Source organism: Chlorocebus sabaeus, chromosome 1 (assembly GCF_047675955.1).
Source record: "Chlorocebus sabaeus isolate Y175 chromosome 1, mChlSab1.0.hap1, whole genome shotgun sequence".
NCBI lineage: Eukaryota > Metazoa > Chordata > Mammalia > Primates > Cercopithecidae > Chlorocebus > Chlorocebus sabaeus.
Genome location: NC_132904.1, coordinates 82655355 through 82678298, shown reverse-complemented (window position 1 = coordinate 82678298; position 22944 = coordinate 82655355). Strand labels below are relative to the sequence as shown.

Genomic DNA, 22944 nt, shown 5'->3' with positions numbered 1-22944 from the left:
TACTACAGTACCTACCTCAAACAGTAAGTAGTTCAGGGGATTAAATAAGTTAATGCCAAAAAAAAAAAATTTAGAGCATTAAGCACACTCAACTAATGTTGGCTGTTTTAATATTGTCTTTATCATCATCATCATCAAAAAGTTTCTAGGAAACAAACTTCATACCTGCTGGTTGTTGTGGCTTATTCTCTGTTTTCTTTACTGAGTATTAAGAATGAAAGTACCTGGCATAAACTATCCTTGTAACATTTCCATCAACTCTGTCAACTGTTGACATCTGTTTTACCTTGTTTTGAATTGTTCCAGGACATTTTTTTTTATGTTTCTTTTTGATACAGAGTTTTGCTCTTGTTGCCTAGGCTGGAACGGCAGTGGCGTGATCTCAGCTCACTGCAGCCTCCACTTCCTGGGTTCAAGCGATTCTCCCACCTCAGCCTCCCAAGTAACTGGGATTACAGTCTTAAGCCACCATGCCCAGCTAATTGTTGTATTTTTAGTAGAGACAGAGTTTTGCCATGTTAACCAGGCTGGACTCAAACTCCTGACCTCAGGTGATCTGCCCACCTAGGCTTCCCAAAGTGTTGGGATTACAGGTGTGAGCCACCGCGTCCGGCCTCCAGGACATCTTTTAAATGCCTTGTTCACAGTTATTACTGAGCTTCTCTGTACTCAATTGTTCTGATTCTTCCCTCTAATGTTAAGGCTAAGAGTATGCAATAAATCTAGTCCTGGGTTATATCTAAGTAAAGAATCCTGTATATGTCCCCTTGAAATAAATTGGCTTTATTAAGAGCAAGCACATTATTCTGGGTTGAACATGCGATAAGTCATTGCTTGAATAACGTATAGTATAAGATGATTTGGCAACTTTAGATTCCCCTGTTACCCACCCCATTTGTTGTACTTCCCTTATGTTTTATTTAAAATTCATTGTCCTCAGGATAGATGTAGAAGTTACAGGCTGTCATCATGTGTCTGTGTATGTTAATATTCGCCCTATTGTAATTAGAATAGGATTCTTTAACCTCTGTTCCTCTTTTCCTCTGTATTGATGATCTCTGAGCAAAGGGAACTTACCAGGCATTCTTTGGGTGATTCAGAAAATTTTCAAAAGTGAATAAAACAAAGCTGTTTACACTTTAGGGAAGATGGTGGTAATGCAGAAGAGTGGAAATTTGAGATTATTTACTTTTTTTTTTTTTTGTTATTATATATTCTTTTAAGGTGTAAAGCATCACATTTTCTTCACTCTTTGGGTTTTGTTGGGGGAGGGGGAGTGTTGTTGGGGGAGGGGAAGAACAGATAGGCTTTTGCTTTGTCACCCAGGCTGGAGCGCATTGACAAAATCATAGGTCACTACATCCTCAACCTCCCAGGCTCAAGTAATCCTTAGCCTCAGCCTCCTTAGTAGCTGGTATCACAGGCATATGCCACCACACCCAACTAATTTTTTAATTTTTTTGTGGAGACAGGGTCCCCTTATATTCCACAGGCTGGTCTCAAACAACTGGGCTCAAGCAGTCGTTCCACCTCTACTTCCCAAAGTGTTGGGATTACAGGTGTGAGTCACTGTGCCCAGCCTCCTCACTGTTTGTCATGTGGATTTGACTTTTAAAGAATAGCCAGATATATTTAGAAGGGATTTTAGAAATGGTTTGTCTTACTTATCATAACTTGGTAATTTAATATTTTTATTTGTAAGCCACAGCTTAAACCCTTCAGAAAAAAGATAAACTACAGTTTCTATGACCAGAGTTTCAGTTTAGGATTTGGTACCATAGTAGTTAATTATGTAGTCTTTAAAGTCAGAGATACCTTCCCTATCTTGGCTTCTGTTGTGTATCAAATATGTGATCTTGGACAGATAACTTAATCTTCACTGTCTCAGGTTGTTTATCTGTAAAATGGATATACCAGTAGTGTCTGCTTCATAGATTCAGTGACTACTACAAGGTAGCTAGCGCAGTACCTGTTGTGTGAGGAGAGCTTTTTAAATGTTAACCACTATCATCAACATCCTCCTTATTTCTGAAAGCTCTAAGGACAGTGCTTTGCTTGCTGATTAGCAAACATTTTTGCTGGGGCTGTAGGAAGTGCTTGTGTACTCTCATTTCAACAAAGAAGTTCATCTTCCAATGTAGTATTTGGTTTTAAATGGTTTTCTACTGTATCTCCCTTGGGCTAAGGTCCTGGTATATAGAGGAAATAGTGGATGCAAGAAGTTGTTAAAGTCATAAATGATAGAGAAATTAGTAGGTATTGCCCCTTTAACTATTTTTAGATCCTGTAATCCAGAAACTGTGTCTCAAATCCTGTAGAATATTTAGGGTAAGTAAACGCTACCGATGCATTTGCTTCTCTTCTAGTGGACAGTTCTTAGTCTGCACACTGAAAAGGTTTCCTTTTGAAAGCTTTCTTCATATTAAGTTGAGATTTGACCTGTAGCCTGAGTTTAAAATAGTCTTCTGTTAAAAAAAGGGAAATACTCATTTCAGTGCAGTTTGATAAACATTTGTGTAACCAACACATCATTCAAGATAAGAAAATTCTATTTCCCCAATCCTTATTCCCCCTTCCAGTCACTTCTTACCCACCTCCACAATCACTGTTTTGTTTTCTAATAGCATAATTTTGTTGGTTGTTAAACTTAATATAAGTGTAATCGTACAAGTATTTACTTTTGCATTCTGGCTTTTTTTGCTCATCATATTGTTTGAGAGCTGTCTATATGTTGTTGAATATACCATTAATTCTTCTTTATTGCTGAATAATATTTACCATAATTTTGTCTATCCATTTTCCAAATGATGGACTTTTGGATTATTTGCAGTTTTTGACTGTTGTAAATAAAGCCACATTAAACATTAAGTCTTTTCTTACAGAGATAAGTTTTTATCCCTTTGCGGTAAATAGTTAGGAATGGAATTGGGTCATTAAGGTGGGTGTGTATTTAACTTTGTAAAAAACAACCTAATCCATTTTCAAGGTGATAAACTCCCACTAGTGATATATGAGAGTTCCAGTTGTTCCATGTGCTCACCAACATTTGATATTGCTAATGTATTTAACTTTAGTGATTGTAGTAAGTGAAAAGATGTATCTCATTGTGATTTTCATTTTCATTTCCCTGATGCCAGTGTTCAGTGTCATTTATCAATAATTATTCCAGAGTCATGTTTGAACACATTCAGTTGCTCAGCAGTGCTTATTAAGTACCTTCTGCATGCTCAGTAGTATGTCTAGCTTTTGGGAGTATGGTTTTACTTTAAAATTTAAGTACTTGCAAGATTTTAAAAAAATGTTTCATGTTTACATAGTTTTCTGTTCTTAACGTTTTTGGTAATGTTTCTTAATATTTCCAACTAGATCATGTTTGTGTAATAAAAGTAAGATTGTCATTCTCATTAAGTAGCTAAAACTCCACTGTTAATTAGTACATGAAGAACATACCTGTTTATTTTTGTTGCTCTCTGATTAGATGATACTTGATTTAATTTGACCAGTGGCCTAATTATCATGAAATTCTTAATATTTGTACAATTGCAGGCCCCCAGCAGTCTTCTTGATGCTTTGGAACAACACTTAGCTTCCTTGGAAGGAAAGAAAATCAAAGATTCTACAGCTGCAAGCAGGTACATCATTCTTTGTAGGACAAAGAGCAAGAGTGATTTTTCTGAGGGAGTAGATGAAATCAGCTCAAGTTCCAAGCTATTTAATTTCTCTTTATCTTGATTTGATTTTCTATAAAATGGGTTTAATCATAATATCAACCTCATAGAATTAGTATCAGGATTAAATGGATTAATACATGCAAATTCTTGAAATAGTTTCTGACCTTCAATAAATGTCAGCATCTGTTAAGATAATGACAGTGACTGCATAGTTTAGAATTGTGTTTATGATGTCAAAATTTCTCCTGAAGATGATAGTGCATTGTTTTGTATGATGCTTTATAGTTATAAGATACTTTTTTTTTCTCTCCCCCGCCCCGCCAAGACAAAATCGCACTCTGTTGCCCAGGCTGGAGTGCAGTGGCACAATCTCAGCTCACTTGCAACTTCCACCTCCCGGGTTCAAGCGATTCTTCCACCTCAGCCTCTCAAGTAGCTGGGACTACAGATGCATGCCACCACACCTGGCTAATTTTTGTATTTTTAGTAGAGACAGGGTTTCACCGTGTTGACCAGGCTGGTCTTGATCCCCTGAAATCAAGTGATCGGCACACCTCAGCCTCCCAAAGTGCTGGGATTACAGGCATGAACCACCGTGCCGGGCCTATAATTACAAGATACTTTTGTATTAATTTGCTCAATCCTAACAATAGCACTGTGAAGCATGTAGTAGCAATGCTGGGACTCAAACCTAGAATATCTGACATCAAATTGCATCATCTCTGTCTAATGCCAGTTCATGGGGTTGATCATTGATATTTTATATTTTAATCACTTTATTATGTTTTAAGCTAATTCCTAACCTCGCAAATTGAAAGTAACACATATCACTTCATATCAATCTGGTAACATGATTTTTGCATTGGGTTAAGAAATTACTTGAGTTACTCTCATGTTTTCATATGAAACTTTTTAAAAAACAACATGAAGAATTTGTATGGTGAGAACTTTCCTTTGGTTCTTTTTAGACTTTCTGATTGTTTCAGAACTTTAGTCTTTCTTTTAGTAATAAAATTTAAATAATTTTCAACGGAAAATGCCATTATTAGATTTTAGTACTTATTTTTAATCCTAGATTTGTACTTTGAATTTTCTAGTAGGATTTTCATAGTAGCAGTCAAAACAATAAGTCTCATTTATTTGAGAGAATAATGAAGAAAAAAGCCATGTAGTTCAGGTGTACCAATTTACCTGAAATGTTTATCATAAAATGTATTGGTTTTCTTGCATTTCTGTCAACTGTGTCACTCTTCCTTTGTCTTCTGAGTTGTACCTTTTTATTGGCTTATTTATAATACTAATTTTATGTAAAATTTAAAAGAGTTTTTACCACTTTATGTGCTTAGAGTAGAAACTAATGATGATTAGTGTGTGGTAAAAGGAAAATAAAGCTCAAGGTAGTTCTTCAGGTTAGAATTCTTTACTACTTGTTTTACTTAGCCTAGAGTTAACATTTGGAAAGTTAATGTTGAGGTTTACAATGTGGATACTTTTTTGATAAAAGAGAAAGGAGATGATACATTGTATGTGTATATTAAAAAGGAAATTCTAGTTTGGCCAAAGGGCAGCACATAGAAAGATGCCAGATGACCTGGTGACTAGATTGAAACCAGTCTTCTTTTGAAGGAACCTGAAGTCCTCTGGGGATGTTGTTATAGGTGAAACATACCTAGACCTCCGTTACGTATTACTGGTATGCATGTTTTGGTGTTCTGTGGCACTGCCAAAACGTAGGCTGTAAATTAGCAAAGGGTTTTCCCTGTGATAAGCTCAACACTTTTTCCCATCAGGGATTTTGTGGGAGTATGTGGGCTCTTTCCCAATTGCATTGGTTTCCTCTCTTGGGGCTTGGAAGAGGCAATGTGCCCCACTCTCTTGTGAACCCTTTCCAAAGTCAAACATTTACTCTAAAAGCAGTGAGTGTATATGTAAGTCAAGATTTTTCTAATTGCTCTAATCCCGTAGATCACTGGGTGGAATATTTCATCTGAAGTACTGGATTTGAATCCAGAAGTTAAGTTTGTAATTATAGTGCCTATCCATGGCAAGGTGCCAGACCATTTCCTGACCTGGGTGTAATGTGAAGTGTTTAGCAAAAAGCCAAATTATCTCTGTTCAATTATCCTAGGGCAACTACACTTTCCAATGCAGTGTCTTCCCTGGCAAGCACTGGTCTATCTCTGACCAAAGTGGATGAAAGGGAAAAGCAGGCAGCATTAGAGGAAGAACAGGCACGTTTGAAAGCTTTAAAGGTAAGTTTGTGCATTCTCCATATTTGGAAAAATGAGTACAGGTGTTCATTAGGTAAATGGGGCCTCTGCACAGTCTTAAATGTATAGTGTTAATGGGCTGAAACTCAGTCTGACTTTTCATCATGACATAGATTTAGGTAAAACAGAATATCTGCTATCAGAACAAATTAGAAAATGCTTTTTTCAGAGGTTGTACAAACAAATCTAGTTTCTGGAATCTTTATGGTAGTTCCCTTTCTTAACAGGAACAGCGCCTAAAAGAACTTGCAAAGAAACCTCATACCTCCTTAACAACTGCAGCCTCTCCTGTATCCACCTCAGCAGGAGGGATAATGACTGCACCAGCCATTGACATATTTTCTACCCCTAGTTCTTCTAACAGGTAGGAGTAGAAGTTAAGGTTACCTTTGAATACGTAGGTTCAAAGACTTCTAATAGAAATTTTGCAGGACTTTTCAGGTTTACTTTTATTTATGCTTTTATAATCTGTTCACACAAAGAGGTGGCGATAAATGGTGATATTGGTATAATACCTAAAGATAAAGTGGTAAGAGTTTATATTTTACATATTTAGGAAATGAAATATAGTTAAATCACTGATTTATGCTAATAGGAATATAGCTGTTATCTCTGGGCAAACTTTTTATTGTGTAAAAATTATGATTAAACACATTTTTGAGACATCTAATGGTTCAAGACCCTTTATAGCTCTTTGACATATGGGTATGATGTATATTTTACAATACCATTTCATTGAATATTAAACATCTGTCATATCTGTTTCCTGGTTTTAAACTCTGTAATCTGGAACATAAGTGACAGTTTAGTTGCTAGGTTTCTTGGTATTGAAGCCTACCACACTAACTTTAATAATCTTGTTGTCTAATTTAAGCTACTTAACATGGAAATATAATATTGTGGGGTAAAGTAAAATAATTGACATTTTCTAAACCTGTTTTGTCTTTTACCTCAGAGTGGCTTAAAGTAGTTTAAAAGTCAGAATCTGGTTTGAATCCTGGCTCTTTTAGTTCTTAACTTTTTTTGAGAACTTGTTTTCAAGTGAGATTGTGGTTCTCAACTTTAACATCAGAAACATTTGGAGAGTTTATTAAACTACAGATATCTGAGTCCCAATCCTGGAGTTCTGATTCAGTAGTTGGGACTTGGGGCCCAAGAATTTTTGTTTCTAAGATGCTCCCAGATGACTGGCTGTTATTAGCACAGTGCGTTATTAGCACATGTTAAATGTTCCATAGAGAGTGGTGAGTTTTTTCCTTTCACTTTGTTGTTGCTGTTTATTTTATTAACTCACCCTTGAAAGTTCATCTTCCTGCCTACTGAATCCTAATAGCTGAGCCTAAAAGCTCATTGTAAGTTTTAGTATGTGAAATGCTTGCTGTGTGCATTCTCAGTTGCTACCTGCTCCCTAAAATCTTAGTAGGTGTTTGCTGAATTTAGTTCTCTTTTTCCTTTCAGCTTTATGATTTGTTTGCTCATGTATGCTACCTTCTTTAATCCCCAGTTAAGTAACATTGACCCCATTAAGGGGCAAGTTCTCAACATGGAGACCTTGAAAAGAAGTCTGTCCTAGGAGAGATAAGTGAAAAGAATGTTCAGTGTTTGAGGCTGAAACAAATTATTGGATAAAGAACTAATTTCACTGTTTTATCTCACGTAGTAAAAATGTTCACCTTTTTAATAGTAATTAAGGGCAAATCTTACAGCCCATTTATAGAATTCTTATTGTATATTCTATATGTTCCCCAAAGCACTAAATGCATTTATATCTACTATGTACACAACTGTTTTACATCTAAAAGACATGTCTTCAAAACTTTTTTATAAAAATACAGTTAGAAGGAATAAGTTCTAGTGTTTGATAGCACAGTAGAATTACTAGTTAGTAATAATAATTGCGTTATCTATATCAAAGTAGCTACAAGGTTTAGAATGTTCTCAACACAGAGAAATGATGAATGTTTGAGTTGTTATAGATGTCCTGATAATTACATGGTATGCATGTATCACAATATCATATGTATCCCATAAATATGTACAGTTGTTGTATATCCATTTAAAAAGAAAAACATTCTATTTTGGAGAATATATAAGTTAAAAATTAGGAGCTGGGTGTAGTGGCATGTGCCTGTTGTCACAGCTACTCAGGTGGTTGAGGCAGGAGGAAGGCCTGAGCCCAGCAGTACAATGCTAGCCTGGGCAACATAGCAAGACTCCGTCTCTTTGCCTCTCTCTCTCTTATTCTCTCTCTCTTTTGAGACAGTGTCTTACTCTGTTACCCAGGCTGGAGTGCAGTGGCACAGTCATGGCTCACTGCAGCCTCAGCCTCCTGGGCTCGAGCGTTCCCCCGTCTTAGCTTCCTGAGTAGCTGGGACTACAGGCGCACTCCATAATGCCCAGCTATTTTTCGTTTTTTTTTTTTTGTTTTTTTTTGTTTGTTTGTTTGTTTTTTTTTGTTTGTTTTTTTTTGCCATTTTGCCCAAGCTGATCTTGAACTTTTGGACTCAAGCAGTCCACACACCTCGGCCTCCCAAAGTGCTGGGATTACAGGCATCAGCCACTGCACCCAGCCTTCAGACCCCTTAAAAAATTATCTGTATTGTGTTTGAATTTTTAGACACTCTAGGGTCATGTTTTGAGTTGTTCATTAAAATCACATAGAAGTCTTGAGGTCAGAAATATATCATGTAAGCCAGGCATGGTGGCTCATGCCTGTAATCCCAGCACGTTGGGAGGCTGAGGTGGGTGGATCATCTGAGGTCAGGAGTTTGAGGCCAGCCTGGGCAATGTGGTGAAACCCTGTCTCTACTAAAGGATAAAAATTAGCCAGGCATGGTGGCATGCGCCTGTAATCTCAGCTACTTGGGAGGCTAAGGCATGCAAATCACTGGAACCCAGGAGGTGGAGGTTGTATTGAGCCAAGATTGCATCACTGCACTCCAGCCTGGACAACAGAGTGAGACTCTTGTCTCAAAAAAAAAAAAAAAAAAATAGTCTGAGTGCAGTGGCTCACGCCTGTAATCCCAGCACTGTGGGAGGCCGAGGCGGGCAGATCACCTGAGGTCAAGAGTTTGAAACCAGCCTGGCCAACATGGTGAAACCCTGTCTCTATAAAAATACAGAAATTAGCCGGGTGTGGTGCTGCGCACCTGTAGTCCCAGCTGCTCGGAAGGCTAAGACAGGAGAATCACTTGAACCCGGGAGGCGGAGGTTACAATGAGTGAGCCAAGATCGTGCCGCTGCACTCCATCCCGGGTGACAGAGCAAGACTCTTGTCTCAAAAACAAGAAGAAAGAAATATATCATGTAAATAGTGTATTATATAATGGGGTGGCTCTATTCATAAATGCATGTAAAATTTTTTGCCTGTATCATTGATACGTAGTTGGGATACTAAGGCACTAGAAGTGAGGTTAAGGAGTATTTTACTTTGTAGTGTATTGCAAATGTGATTCAAGTTCTGTGAATATTAAAAGAATTTTAAAAATATTAAAATTGCTATGATATTTTGTATTTTAGAATCTTATTGTTTAGGTTCATTTTAATAAGGAAATTAGTTTTTTTCCGGGGGAAGACATTTATCCTTTTCCGAAGAGCTACTGTTCTTTGAATCCTGTATAAACTTAAGATACGATATTAGATTATTTTTCCAAGCCTCCTTAGAAATATGCTATTATATGAAGAAACTGTTCCTCTTTTGAGATTTATATTAATGAGACTTTTCTTCCTTGTTTTTAATGTTTTTATCTGCGGTGGGCAGAGAAGGTGACACTAAAGTAGCAGAGTTTTTCTGGTAAATAAAACACGTTTCCAAAATATCTTTCTAGCACATCAAAGCTGCCCAATGATCTGCTTGATTTGCAGCAGCCAACTTTTCACCCATCTGTACATCCTATGTCAACTGCTTCTCAGGTAGCAAGTACATGGGGAGGTAAGCATTGATGAATTCTATTTTAGATTTTACATGCATCTCTTCTCCTCATTCTGTGGTGTTTTACTTATTTGTAGTTTTTTATTACACTTGATACATGAGAACTTCATAAATATTAAAATGGTAGTGAAGCAGTTTTATCCCTTGAAGGTATGTTCATTTATTATAAATAATTTAGGAATTTATGTTCAAATAAATTATGAAATGACATTTAATAAAGATAAATGTAAGAGGAAGGACCAAGTATATTTTTAGGTATGAGATTATTCTTTTAATGTTGAATTTTTATTTCATAACCAGAAAATGCATAGTGGTTATTTTGATTTTGGTGTAGAATTTTTGTTTTAACTTTTGGGGAAATAACTTATCTTTGTGTTAAGTATATGATAAAGTTCTAATAAAACTCAGATGGTATTATCACACAGGAACTATGTTGTGACCAGGATTGTTTTGACCAGCTGTATGGTCAGGACTTAAATTTTAAATGTTTTTTAAATTAAGACCTGAAAGATTTTGCTAGTCAAAGAATTTTCCCCTTGTGCCAATAGGTATGTTTGCTGCCCTTAAGCATTTCTGAAGTGATAGGCTTATCTCTCATAGCAAAATAAATTATTCTAATGAGTTTTTACAGTATATAAACAAAGCTTTTTTCATTTTATTTTAATAATTTGAATTTAAGAACATTTAAAATTTTTTTTTTAAGGAACTATATCCTAGAAAGTAAGCTCTGTGAAGGCAGGTTTTAAAATATTTTGTTCTGACAGGTAGTTTGTAAACGTTAGTTGAATAAGTGGGCGCTTTCTCTTCTGGACAAGTTCTTTTGGTGTCAAGGTGGGGCACAGAGCAGATAGTGAAACCCTAAAACACTAGATTTCAGGCTAGTTTTGTGAGCCTGAACTTGATTTCAAAAACTAATTGACTTTGAAGGCTAGTTTAATTTAGCTAAATCTTAAGATCTGAGAGTAATTCCTAAAAATGACAAGATATTAATTGTTAAGTATTTTAGAATTATTTCAGAATGAACTGTAGATAGCAAATTAAGATTTAGAAAGGAGTTTCTTGATACCGTGATGGTATGTTCTGATTTTTGAATTCTTAATTATTTTCTGCCTTATTGTGAATTGCTTTAGAAAAGGTTAGTAGAATTAACATGATCATTTAAGCAGTTTCAGCTTATTTCCTTTTTTAAAAAATGTAGTAGTCTTTTTAAAACTAAGGCTGACTTGTTTTTCTAAATAGATTAAAAATTTTACAGAAGGCCAAATAAAAATATATTTAACATTTCAAAGAAGCTGAACTGCAATTCCTAATTGTTTTGTCTGGACACCATGTACAACTAAAAATGACAAGTTGAAGTTTCTATTTGAAATTGTTAAAGTCACATGTGAAAGCAGATAGACTGTTACAGTGGGAGAACAATTCTAAGTAATTTCAATCTGTAAGAATTGTTCTGTGGCCTGTTAGAAGACATTATTCCATCAAAGTCTCTATGTGACAGACTGCAATATATTGGAATACATTTAATCATGTTTTACTTTTCTATTTTAGTTTATTTTGCTTTGTATGCTATTTCTGTAAAAATTTCCCCCATATTAAGTCCCATAGTTTAATCAGAATTAAATCCTGTCTTGACTTTCATATAAGGATATTTGGCTTCTGAGTTGGTGATAACCAAGGTTTTGACTTCCACATGATGCTGAGGAGTATTTTAAGCCAAGAATGTTCTAATTTGAGTCAGCATTCATATCTAGGACAATCATATTGATATTTTTTTTTTTAATTTTTAAAATTAAAGTTTGACTAAACAAAGTTAGACTGAAATAAAGAAATCTCATATATGGCCAGATGCGGTGGCTCACACCTGTAATCCCAGTACTTTGGGAAGCCAAGACGGGCAGATCACACGAGGACAGGAGTTCCAGACCAGACTCACCAACATGGCAAAAGCCTGTCTCTACTAAAAATACAAAAATTAGCCAGGTTTGGTGGTACACATCTGTAATCCCCACTTCTCGGGAGGCTGAGGCGTGAGAATCACTTGAACCCGGGAGGCGGAGATTGCAGTGAGTCGAGATTTGTGCCACCACACTCTAGTCTGGGCGACAGAGTGAGACTCTTGTCTCAAAAGAAAAGAAATCTCATATATGAGAAGCTTAGATCATAACATTAAATGCTTAGGGTATTTTGAAGTTAACTATTTAGCTGAACACTTAAATATGTAACAGTTTACATATAATGCTGCTCTTATAGTATATGACAAAACAAAGGTATGATGTTTTCATAATCCCCAAATCTTGTTCTATTCTTTTATTGGCTTTTATTAGCTAAAAATGAATGCCAATAATAGACCTAGTATTTAATGTAGTTCTTATAAACACCACAGAAATGATGTGCATTCCTGGTCATAGATAGATTAGTGATAAGGTAGAGATAAAGGGAAGAAAAGTTTGTATGTGTATATGAAAGACATTTAAGATTCCACCTTTTGGTAGAATGAAAATGAGAGAACAGAAGCTCTCTTGTTGCCCTCATTGTATTGTTAATGAGCCTTGACTTTTTCAAAAAATGTTGTGGAGTCTAAACAAGCAGTGGGTATTGAATACTAATACCTGAGAAGACCTAGGTTTTCATCACCCTGAACATTTTGTATTATAGCAAACTTTTGAGTTTTTGTATCTAAAAATACGCAATATTATCAGCTTGGTACACTGTTGAGTATTTGAAGCAAGATTTCAGATTTTAGTTTAGGTGTAATAGAATCCATTCTGAAGTGTAATTTGCTTTACTTTTAGCTGGCATGAAACACAAAACACTTGATGAAAAAATTTGATTATCTGGGCAGGTGCAGTGGCTCATACCTGTAATTGCAATACTTTAGGAGACCAAGGCAGGAGGATTACGTGAGCCCAGGAGTTCGAGACCAGCCTGGGCAACATAGCAAGACCTTGTCTTTACCAAACAATGTTTTAAAAAAAATTAGTTTACTGTGTGTGAATGTAGGTATCAGTTGTTTAGGACTTAAAGGCTATGGTATGACTGTGGTGCCATTTTAGTCTTTGTTTTAACTTTTTTTGGATTTTTTTTAATGACTCTAGTGTAGCATAGAATTAAACTTTTGGGCCAGGTGTGTTGGCTCATGCCTGTAATCCCAGCACTTTGGGAGGTCAAGGTGGGTGGATCACTTGAGGTCAGGAATTTGAGACCAGCCTGGCCAACATGGTGATACCCCGTCTCTACTAAAAATATAAAAATTAGCTAGATGTGGTGGTGTGCACCTGTAATCCCAGATACTCGGGAAGCTGATACACTAGAGTCGCTTGAACCTGAGAGGTGGAGGTTGCAGTGAGCCAAGGTCATGCCCTTGCATTCCAGCCTAGGCGACAGAGCAAACCTCTGTCTCAAAAAAATAAACTTGAATGAATAATGAAAAAAATAATGGACAAAACTGTATTTAAAAATTTTAAACTGGGTGCAGTGGCTCACACTTGTAATCCCAGCACTTTGGGAGCTGAGACAGACGATTGCTTGAGCCCAGGAGTTTGAGACCAGCCTGGGCAACATGGCGAGACCTTGCTTCTACAAAAAAAAGAGAAAATTAGCCGGGCATGGTGCCATACACTTGTGGTCCCAGCTACTCAGAGGACTAAAGTGGGGGGTTTGCTTGAGCACAGAAAGTTCGAGGCTTCAGTAAGCCATGATTGTGCCATTGCACTCCGACCTGGGCGACGGAGCAAGACTCTATCTAAAGGAAAAAAAAAAAAAAAAACTTTAAGGGATTTAGAATTGCCAGTTTAATAGATTAACTTGAAATAGCTGGAGCGTTATTATTACACCTTAATGAATTGGTTTTTATTATTATAGTGTAATGTCCATAATTAACATCTTGTAGATTACCTGTAATGTTTTGTCAAGTAGATTAGGAACTGGTTTTCCTTATCCGATTGATCTAATTATGAATACATTTGCACATATTTCTGAATATTCTTCTCTAAGGTGTTTCACATAAAAGGAAGTGATTGAAATTAGGTGCTAGGGAAACTAGGTGCTAGATAAAACCTGTCTGTCAGTAGAACAGCGGATAACTGGTAACCTTTCTTGAACATGTGTATTCTCGTAAACCAATGGCTCTGTTACAGAAATAGTATGTGTTTTTTTTTTTAAATGACTTATTTCATGGCTTTTTTTTTTTGCATGAAAAACAGGTATTTTACTTGACAAAATACAATGTACTTTTAAAATTCTGTGCAGCTATTAATATCATGTATTTAAAAACAGAACATTTGGTTGTGTGTGGTGGCTCATGCCTATAATGCCAGCACTTTGGGAGGCCAAAGTGGGTGGATCACCTGAGGTCAGGAGTTCGAGGCCAGCCTGGCCAACATGGTGAAACCCTGTCTCTACTAAAAATAGAAAAATGAGCTGAGCGTGGTGGCACGCGCCTGTAATCCCAGCTACTCGGGAGGCTGAGGCAAGGGAATTGCTTGAACCCAAGAGGCAGAAGTTGCAATGAGCCGGAGATTGCAATGAGCCGAGATCACGTCATTGCACTCCAGCCTGGATGACACAGCGAGACTCCATCTCAAAAAAAAAAAAAAATCAGAACTTTCGGCCTAACTGGCCAACTTTAAGCTTAATGCTTTCTTATGCAAGATGAAGCTAGAGTGACCATCAGTATATATATTAGCTAAAAATATATATATATTTTTAGTACTAAAAACCACTGTCCTTGGTGGCTCATGCCTGTAATCCCACCACTTTGGGAGGCCAAGGCAGGAGGATTGCTTGAGTCCAGACAGGGGTTCAAGACTAGCATTGGTATGATAGCATCTCTACAAAAATTAGCCAGGCATGGTGGCACGTGCCTGTAGTTTCAGCTACTCGGGAGGCTGAGGTGGGAGGATCACTTGAGCCCAGGAGTTTGAGGTTACAGTGAGCCATGATTGTACCACTGCAGTCTGCCTGGGCAACAGAGCAAGACCCACTCTCAAAAAGAACAAAACAAAAAAAACCCACTGCACCCCCCTGCAACTTCTTGTAACTATTTTCTACTTTTTATTTCTTAATTATCGTTTTCTGATTCTTTTTTCCCAGTGTTCCGTTTACTGGGGAGTGGAATGACGGGAAAGGTTTCACGTTTGAATAGCATAATCAGTATATTTTAATAGATTTGTAGGACTTTATTTTTTTTTTAGTGTGAATTGGTGTTCCATAAGAATACTATTATAGAAAAGTTCTTATGTTACAGAAAAAGTTGTATTGAAAAGATGTGTTATTTTAAAAATCATAACCTGAGTATTTTCTTGATTTTTTTTTTTCCTTTTTCAAACAGTTGTATTTGAGCTTGTAGAATGCTTGTCTTGAATTTTTTGACTTTAAAGGAAATGTGTCTATATCATAGTAAATGAGCTAGTCCTTAGGCCAGTGTTGCCTTCTTAATGTGCAATAATACAATCTTGAGAGTAAAATACAGTACCTAGTAGTGTGAAGGTACCCCAGTATATTTTAGTGAAGGTCAAGAACTAAACTAGAACTGACAAGAAAGATTCTACTGTTTAGAATTACAGGAGTATCCACTTATTTTTAATTATGTTACAAAGAAAAAAATATGATAATATTTTTGCTGCTTTTTATTTTTTTCTTTTCCCATTTAGTTAACTTTTTAAATCTTGAGAAGTAATGAAAAATAGATTTCAGTCATTAGAATGATAATTATCTTGAATAAGGTATCAGTATAATATTTATCTGATTCTAGAATAACATTAGATAAAGTATTTGATAATAGTAAGATAAAGTATTTGATAATAGTACATGTTTGGTATCATTCTAGTAGGGAAACAACACTTTTGTTGTTCCTTTAGCAAATCATTTAAAGACTAAAGCTCTTAGATAGACATTCAGAGCTGTTGCCGATCTATTAAGTGGGCATTCTTTCATCTCTGTTCTTAATTATCTAAAATTCTTTTCCCCCATGCTTAGATTTTTTTCTTCATCTTTATTTTTTATTTTGAATATATGCAGGAATTATCTGCATATGCCAGAAACAGCTTCTTACCCTTAATTTGTCATTACCCTCTTTTTTCTTTGAAAGTTTACTCACGACACACATACCTATTGTCGATATCAATTATTCACGTAAACACAGCTATACCACTGCGACCAACACACTCACCTAGGACAGGGAAGATTGGTGCGGGATGGGTGGCTCTTTATAGAAATATCTTGGTTATTACTCTCTTTTTTAACTACCTCACTATTGGCTTTCTGGTGTTAACAAATAAAATTATTTTTTTCTAAGGATTAATTTTAAAATATGTTAAATGCAGTTCTTCCATCTTGATAATTAGATATTTTTTGTTTTTGATAATTTAGATATTTAAGATGAATAAACAATAATATAGCTACTATTTTTCACTTTTCATCTTTTGACTAATTACAATACTAATTAATTTACTTCCTTTCTTCGTTTTGCTGTAATACATTTGGACTGCACAGATCCTTTCTCTGCTACTGTAGATGCTGTTGATGATGCCATTCCAAGCTTAAATCCTTTCCTCACAAAAAGTAGTGGTGATGTTCACCTTTCCATTTCTTCAGATGTATCCACTTTCACTACTAGGACACCTACTCATGAAATGTTTGTTGGTAAAGTACCATTTAACCTTTTTTTCCAATCAATGTTTATACTGCCTAGCTATATTTTACGTGTCCATAATTACTTTAAAAGCACTGCAATAATTACTTCAGATTTTAATATCAAATTCTAAAACTAACCAGCAATCATGTAGTGGGTTTTTTAAATTGACACTAGCATCTCAATTTTATTTATACGAACTTTTAGGAAAATTTCTCTTGATGTTGAACTCTTTTTTTTTTTTTTTTTTAAGCATTTTATTCTCTTATCATGTTACAATGCAGTACTCTAGCTGTCTAGTATCACATGCAGCTTCCTGTTCTAGTTTGGAGAACTGGTTGAAAAGTAACATCTCTTAAACTTACTTGTTTATATGTGTTTATATTTTTCTCTTTGTGCTTGGGAGAGAGAGTGGTTAATCACTCTTAGCAGCTATCTTTAATCTTTTGTTTCTCTTTTAGCTGTAGCATGTCATAGTTTTATATTGTCCAAAGTCTATGCCTATCTTTTATCCCATTCTGAAGGATTTCACTTTATTGATAGTATGGAGATAAAAGTAGGAAGTATGTGTTCCATTTTAAATAGTAAAGCAGAAACACAACTTGACTTGGATATTCTGTAATTACAGTATAAAAAGGCAGAATTTCACACTGAGGTTATATAGGGAATAGTAAGTTTTAAAATATGTACTGAAGCTGAAATAAATGTTTTTGAATTCTGCTGAAAAAGATGCTAACCCTGCTCCCCCCCAGCCCCAAAGACGATGAAACAACTTTTTTTTTTTTTGAGACAGAGTCTCGCTCTGTCACCTAGGCTGCAGTGCAGTGGCGCGATCTTGGCTCACTGCAAGGTCCGCCTCCCGGGTTCACACCATTCTCCTGCCTTAGCCTCCTGAGTAGCTGGGACTACAGGCGCCCGCCACCTCGCCCTGCTAATTTTTTGTGTATTTAGTAGAGATGGGGTTTCACCGTGTTGGCCAGGATGGTCTTAATCTCCTGACCTCTTGATCCGCCCGCCTCGGCCTCCCAAAGTGCTGGGATTATAGGCGTGAGCCACCATGCCCGGCAGACAATGAAACTTCTTTTGTTCAGTTCAGAGAAGCAGCTTAGGGTAATGTGAATTTAAATATTTCATTAAAACAGCATGCAGAAAGTCATCAGTATACCCTAAACAAATTGTGTGACCACATTCTAAATATTCTGTTAGATATATATGAGTGAGGGGAAGGAAGTAGTAACTAGAAAGCGAGTTAGTAGGAGAATAGACAAAGTTCCAAGTCAGGTCTTCTAAAAATATGACTAGTCTAATAGCTTAAAATACATATATACCCAAAGTGTGATAATTCATTGCAGTAATTCTTTCATGTCATTTTGATACAAAGTTGCCAACCCTTACTCTATATGATTAAGAACAATCCAGAAAAACCAGAATAGCTATGTATCTAGGCAACTTCTGATCTTGACAGAGGGAAGACATTTGATACAATGATATGTGTAATAGGTAATAGTGTAGTAGGTAGCTTGTCCTCATTGAAGCTTCAAGAACACTGAATTGTATGTCAAGGAGACTGAGTTGTAGTCTTAACTATGCTGCATATGTGAGTGTCTGTGAAAGTGTCTAGGCTTGCTTTCTCACCTGTGAAACCACACATTAGAGGACAGGATCGTGTTGGCTAAAAAGCCAACTGCTTCATATTTCTTCTCTAATGAGATACAGTGTTGGGTTTTTCTTTTTAATTTATGCAAACAGAATAGTTTTTTAAAAGCACTTAATGGAGCCCTAAGTTCTTTTTTTAGTAAGTTGTAATTTGAAGAATGCCAAGTGCTTGGGCTCCCCCCATTTTTTGTTTTCTCAGTTACCCATCCCACTCATAGCTGTTCCTCCCCTTCTCTTTCTTTTTTCTACCTTCTCTTCTTCCTCTTATTCCTTGCCTGCCTCCCTAGCTGCTTCCCTGATTCTTTCCTTCCCCCTTCCCCTCTTTTTTTCCCTGTCCTTACTCCTTTCCTGCCTTCCTGTCTTGTGTGCCTTGTCAGAATTGTTTGTGTCACTTAAGTTTCTCCTAATACTACCTTCATGTGCCTAGTTTCTTCTACTGTAGCCGGCTCATTCGGAGCTAGATAACAGTATCTTTACAACTTATTTATGCAGGAAGGATTTTTTTTCCTTAAAATGAGTTTTTATAAACTTGGTAAGAAAAAATATACTTACTTGCTTTCAAAGAACATACTACTTTTTGCCTAACTGCATTTGCCTTAATTAAACACTTGGTGATTTTATGAATAGATGCTTATCATCTTCTTACTTTACGCCATTCTCAAACCTTAAATTTTCAGAAGCATATAAACATTTTAATATTACGAGGTTATGGAATCTGAAGTTTTGTATAATCTATGTCTTTCCACATATATTCAAGGCCATTGTGGTAGCAGTAAAACCTCAAAGTCCAGCTGATATTTTCTGTGTGCATAGTAGTTATTACTGTAGTTAAGTTGGGATTAAAAAGAATACTTGACACAACTAAAGAATTGAGGCTCTTGATCGCAAGAATTGGACAGGACTAAATGTATTTTTTAAATGGAATTTATTAGGGCGTTTGATGGTATGTGCTTGGAGCCTAGTGAACTTAGGTTTGAATTCTAGTTCTGCTTCATGAACTATGACTTTAAGCAAGTATTTAACCTTTTTAAGGCTACGCAAGTTAGGAAAATAGTGTCTTGCAGGATTATCATGAGGTTTACATACATGACTACGTAACATCTAGCACTTTGCTAGGCATATAAAAGTATCAAAACAACTACCACTAAAAACCATCTTGGGAGCTGGGTCCAGTAGCTGGTGCCCATAATTCCTGCTAATTAGGAGGCTGAGGCAGGAGGATAGCTTGAGGCCAGGAGTTTGAGGTCAGCCTGGAGAACATGCAAGACCCCATCTCTCAAAAAATTTTAAGAATTTAAAATTCTTGTATATGTGGACCACATCATGATTAGAATGTATTTCTTACCTAAATTATTATGTAGTCATCTTAAACATTGTTTTTTTTTCTTTATTGCTTTTAGATTTTAAAATTGCCAAAGATTATTCACTTTTTTTGGTCTAATAGCAATGAAAAGCTCAAGAAGTTCATAAAATTTGAGTTGTTTTTAATTAATTATATAGCAATAGTAAAAAAATGTCTTGTTCTACTTACTATTTTATGTAAGGTGAAATACTTGGGATTAAACTGAAAAACCCCTAATAGATTTTAGAATCAAACAAATGGGGGTTCGAGTCTTGGTTCTGACAGGCTTACTAAATCTTTGACCTTGGGTAAATTATGTAATCTCTCTTTGTTTCCTCATCTGTAAAACGGGGATAATAACTATGTCATAGGGTTTATCTGAGGTTTAAATAATACCCTGTTTGTAAAGCCCTTGCATAGTATTTAGTAGTGTTTAATAAATGGTAGTAGTTACTTTGACAAAAAAGTATGAACCCTAATTTATTGTAAAACTACCACCAAAATCAATTAACAGTCCAACCAAGTTTTGTAAAAGGTATTTGGAATGCCTTTCTTTCCCCAAAGCTTGTTGATCTTGTACTTTTCAGTTAATTTATTACTGTCCTCTTGAGATTTATCCTGCAGGCCAGTGGTTTCTAAATGATAAACTGTGGGTTGGTGCTGGTTAGTGAGAAAGTTTTCACTGAGCCTTGGTGAAATGGAAGAGTAAGCAGGACCCGTGTAATAATATCATAAAGTTAACCTTAATTCAGAGCTCAGCGCCTGCTCTTTTTAGCATGTGCGTGCGCGCGCGCGCGCGTGTGTGTGTATTTCTGTAAACTTTCCCGTTTAGAATAGTGATACTAGCTGGGTCTTTTTGTTTTAAATAACTTTTAAAAATTAAAAGTTGACAGTCCTGATAGTTTCACAAAAAGTTGATGATGTGCATTGAAATTAGATGTAAAACTCCAACCTTGTTGGTGTGTGTTTTTCAGGCATGCAATAATTACTTAAAAAATGGTTACTTTGGAAATAAACTGCTTGCCTCCATGATAACTATGTGACTTTAAGCAAATATTAAAAGCTGATTCGCTATTGCAATTTACTAATTTTTTTTAACTTTTTTCCCTCTGTCTATAGAGGCTTTTAAAACTTGAGATACAAGTTCCGGGTTACTTTATAGTCTTTCTAACCTTTTATACTTTTAGGTAATTATGTTGTAATTTCACAGATTGTTACCTCTAGGCATTTCAGGAGATGGCTCCTCTTTTTACAGAAAGTATTGAAGTCATTTCTGTGTGACTATAAAGGATAAGCTTATCTTTTATATCAATCATATTCTAGAAAGCTGAGGCAAAGTAGCAGGAGAAAATAGGAATTTGATATATTGGCCTAATTTTAAATTGTTGTTCCATATATAATCTAAAAGTTAGTGACATCATAGCCAAGATTGTTACCAGAATGATTTAAAGAACATTATCTGTACTACTTACACTCTGATAATAGCATGGGCACATAATTAAGCATGATAGATTTTTTTCTTGAGTAGATACATTCGCTTTTTATGTAAAGGTTAAGAGAACAACCAGTAGTAGTAAGCTGATGGCATAATTCCTAAACAGCTTGCACACTTAAAAATATTATTAAATTGGTAAGTCTAGGATTCTCAGATCCTTTTCATGAATAGTCAGGAGATTTATATACTAAATTATTTCGTATTTTGATAGTGTTTTGTGTTCTCATTGTATGACCAATGTCTTTGAGTTAATAGTAGTTTAAGGGTTATGTGATTATGGAACACGATCAAACTGGTACATTCTCTAAAAATGTGTGTGCTACAGAATAGTCATTATAGGATGTGTAAGATGCTACTTTAAAGTAGTATCATTAATGTGTATCAGCTTGTATGGTTCTTTGCTAATAACAAATTGTTGTTTCTGTCTTGGAGGAGCTTCTTGGACATCTCACCAAATCTTGTCCTACTTTTTACAGTTTTCTTTGAGATCAGTCTTTCTAGTACAACATGCATCATTGTACTTCTTTACATCCTGGTGTTATACATTAAGAATTCAAAGTGAGATTCTGACCCGAATAGAGGAGGGGAAGAGAGGGATCCTAAGTTTAGGACACCAAAAGTTTAACTTCTCCCTAATGGTGTAGTTGTTAACCTTCTAATATAGGTGGTTTTTGTTTGTTTCTTTGGTTTTTTATATTCTGACTCAGTAGAATTTAGAAAAGGAAGAGACCTTAGGAGCCTTATAATATTCCAAAAGGTGAAATAATTTCTTCTTTGTGATCCTTGCGAGGTTGCTGTTTATTTGGATATACTCAATGATTGAAAGTTCTCCAAATCACATGACAGCCCTAATATTTTTAGGTGATTTTAATTCTTTTCAGCCCTTAGACATTCAGAACCTTACTCAAATATAACCTCGCATAATTGGAAACCTTATATTTGTTAACTCTGTATAGGCTGATCTTAAAGACATGAGCTTATAATCTGTGTAATACCACTAGCATTAGTGTAACGCAGGCAAGAAAGAATAAGGTCTGTTAATGGTTTTGTGTTTCAAGAGTAGAGTCAGCTTAATTAGTATGCTTGAGTTTATGCTTGTCATCCCCACTGTTGCAAGTACTAAGTTGAAGTTAGAGGGTGGTTGAGAGTTGAAAGTGGCATATCTTTTTTCTTTGATGTTTTAAAAGCACATGGATACAGATGGACATAAGGATTAGTGAGTTACAACATTGAGAATCCCATCACTGAACTTAAGCTATTTAGCTTTTGATTAACTGTTGAAGGAAGGATGGAGAGAAATATGGAAAATGGGTAGGTGGGAGGGAGAAAAACTTTTATCTTGGAGATACTGAGAGGTTTCATACTTGTTTTTTAAGCACTACAGAATTCTTACTGCATTCTCAACTGATCCCTTACATTGCATATGTATTTTGCTTCGTGCAAAATCTTGTAATTTTAGATGTGTTTAGTTTTTTAAAGATTATCCTCATACAAAATTAAGGTAAAAGATACGCAAAGATTTCTGTAATGAAGCATATTTTCCATTCAGTGTCAGTTGCTCATTTGTTAATTTTGTCAGTAGGATGATTTTGTTAGAGAAAACCTAATCACTGCAAAAAATGTGATATAGAAAACATCTTGCTTGAAGGATTGGCTTTGTTTTTGTTTGGGGAATTTACTGCATTTTCCATTCTATTGTCATCATTATTAAATAGTTGTAAATGTAGAGTTATTAAATAATTGAACTTTTTTTTCCATTTTGGTTTACCCAGGATTCACTCCTTCTCCAGTTGCACAGCCACACCCTTCAGCTGGCCTTAATGTGGACTTTGAATCTGTATTTGGAAATAAATCTACAAATGTTATTGTAGATTCTGGGGGTAAGGAAAAAAATTTTATTAAAAATATTATAGTGTCTTAATTTAGATTCTGTGTAAGGAAAAATAAT

At 35.7% G+C, this 22944-nt stretch overlaps 1 protein-coding gene across 16 annotated transcripts in view; it reads left to right on the top strand.

The window, feature by feature from the left end:
- PICALM (phosphatidylinositol binding clathrin assembly protein) overlaps window positions 1-22944 on the top strand; it is a 111125-nt gene that overhangs the window by 62674 nt on the left and 25507 nt on the right. For 9 of the 16 annotated variants that reach the window (XM_008020430.3, XM_073020114.1, XM_008020427.3 and 6 more), the window contains exons 9-13: window positions 3547-3632; window positions 5800-5923; window positions 6169-6305; window positions 9769-9872; window positions 22769-22876. In XM_008020430.3, coding sequence (XP_008018621.1) covers window positions 3547-3632; window positions 5800-5923; window positions 6169-6305; window positions 9769-9872; window positions 22769-22876 — 559 coding nt within the window. Of the gene's footprint in view, window positions 1-3546; window positions 3633-5799; window positions 5924-6168; window positions 6306-9768; window positions 9873-16364; window positions 16515-22768; window positions 22877-22944 lie in introns of all 16 variants that reach the window. The other 7 variants (XM_038005384.2, XM_008020420.3, XM_008020418.3 and 4 more) reach the window with 1 other exon arrangement.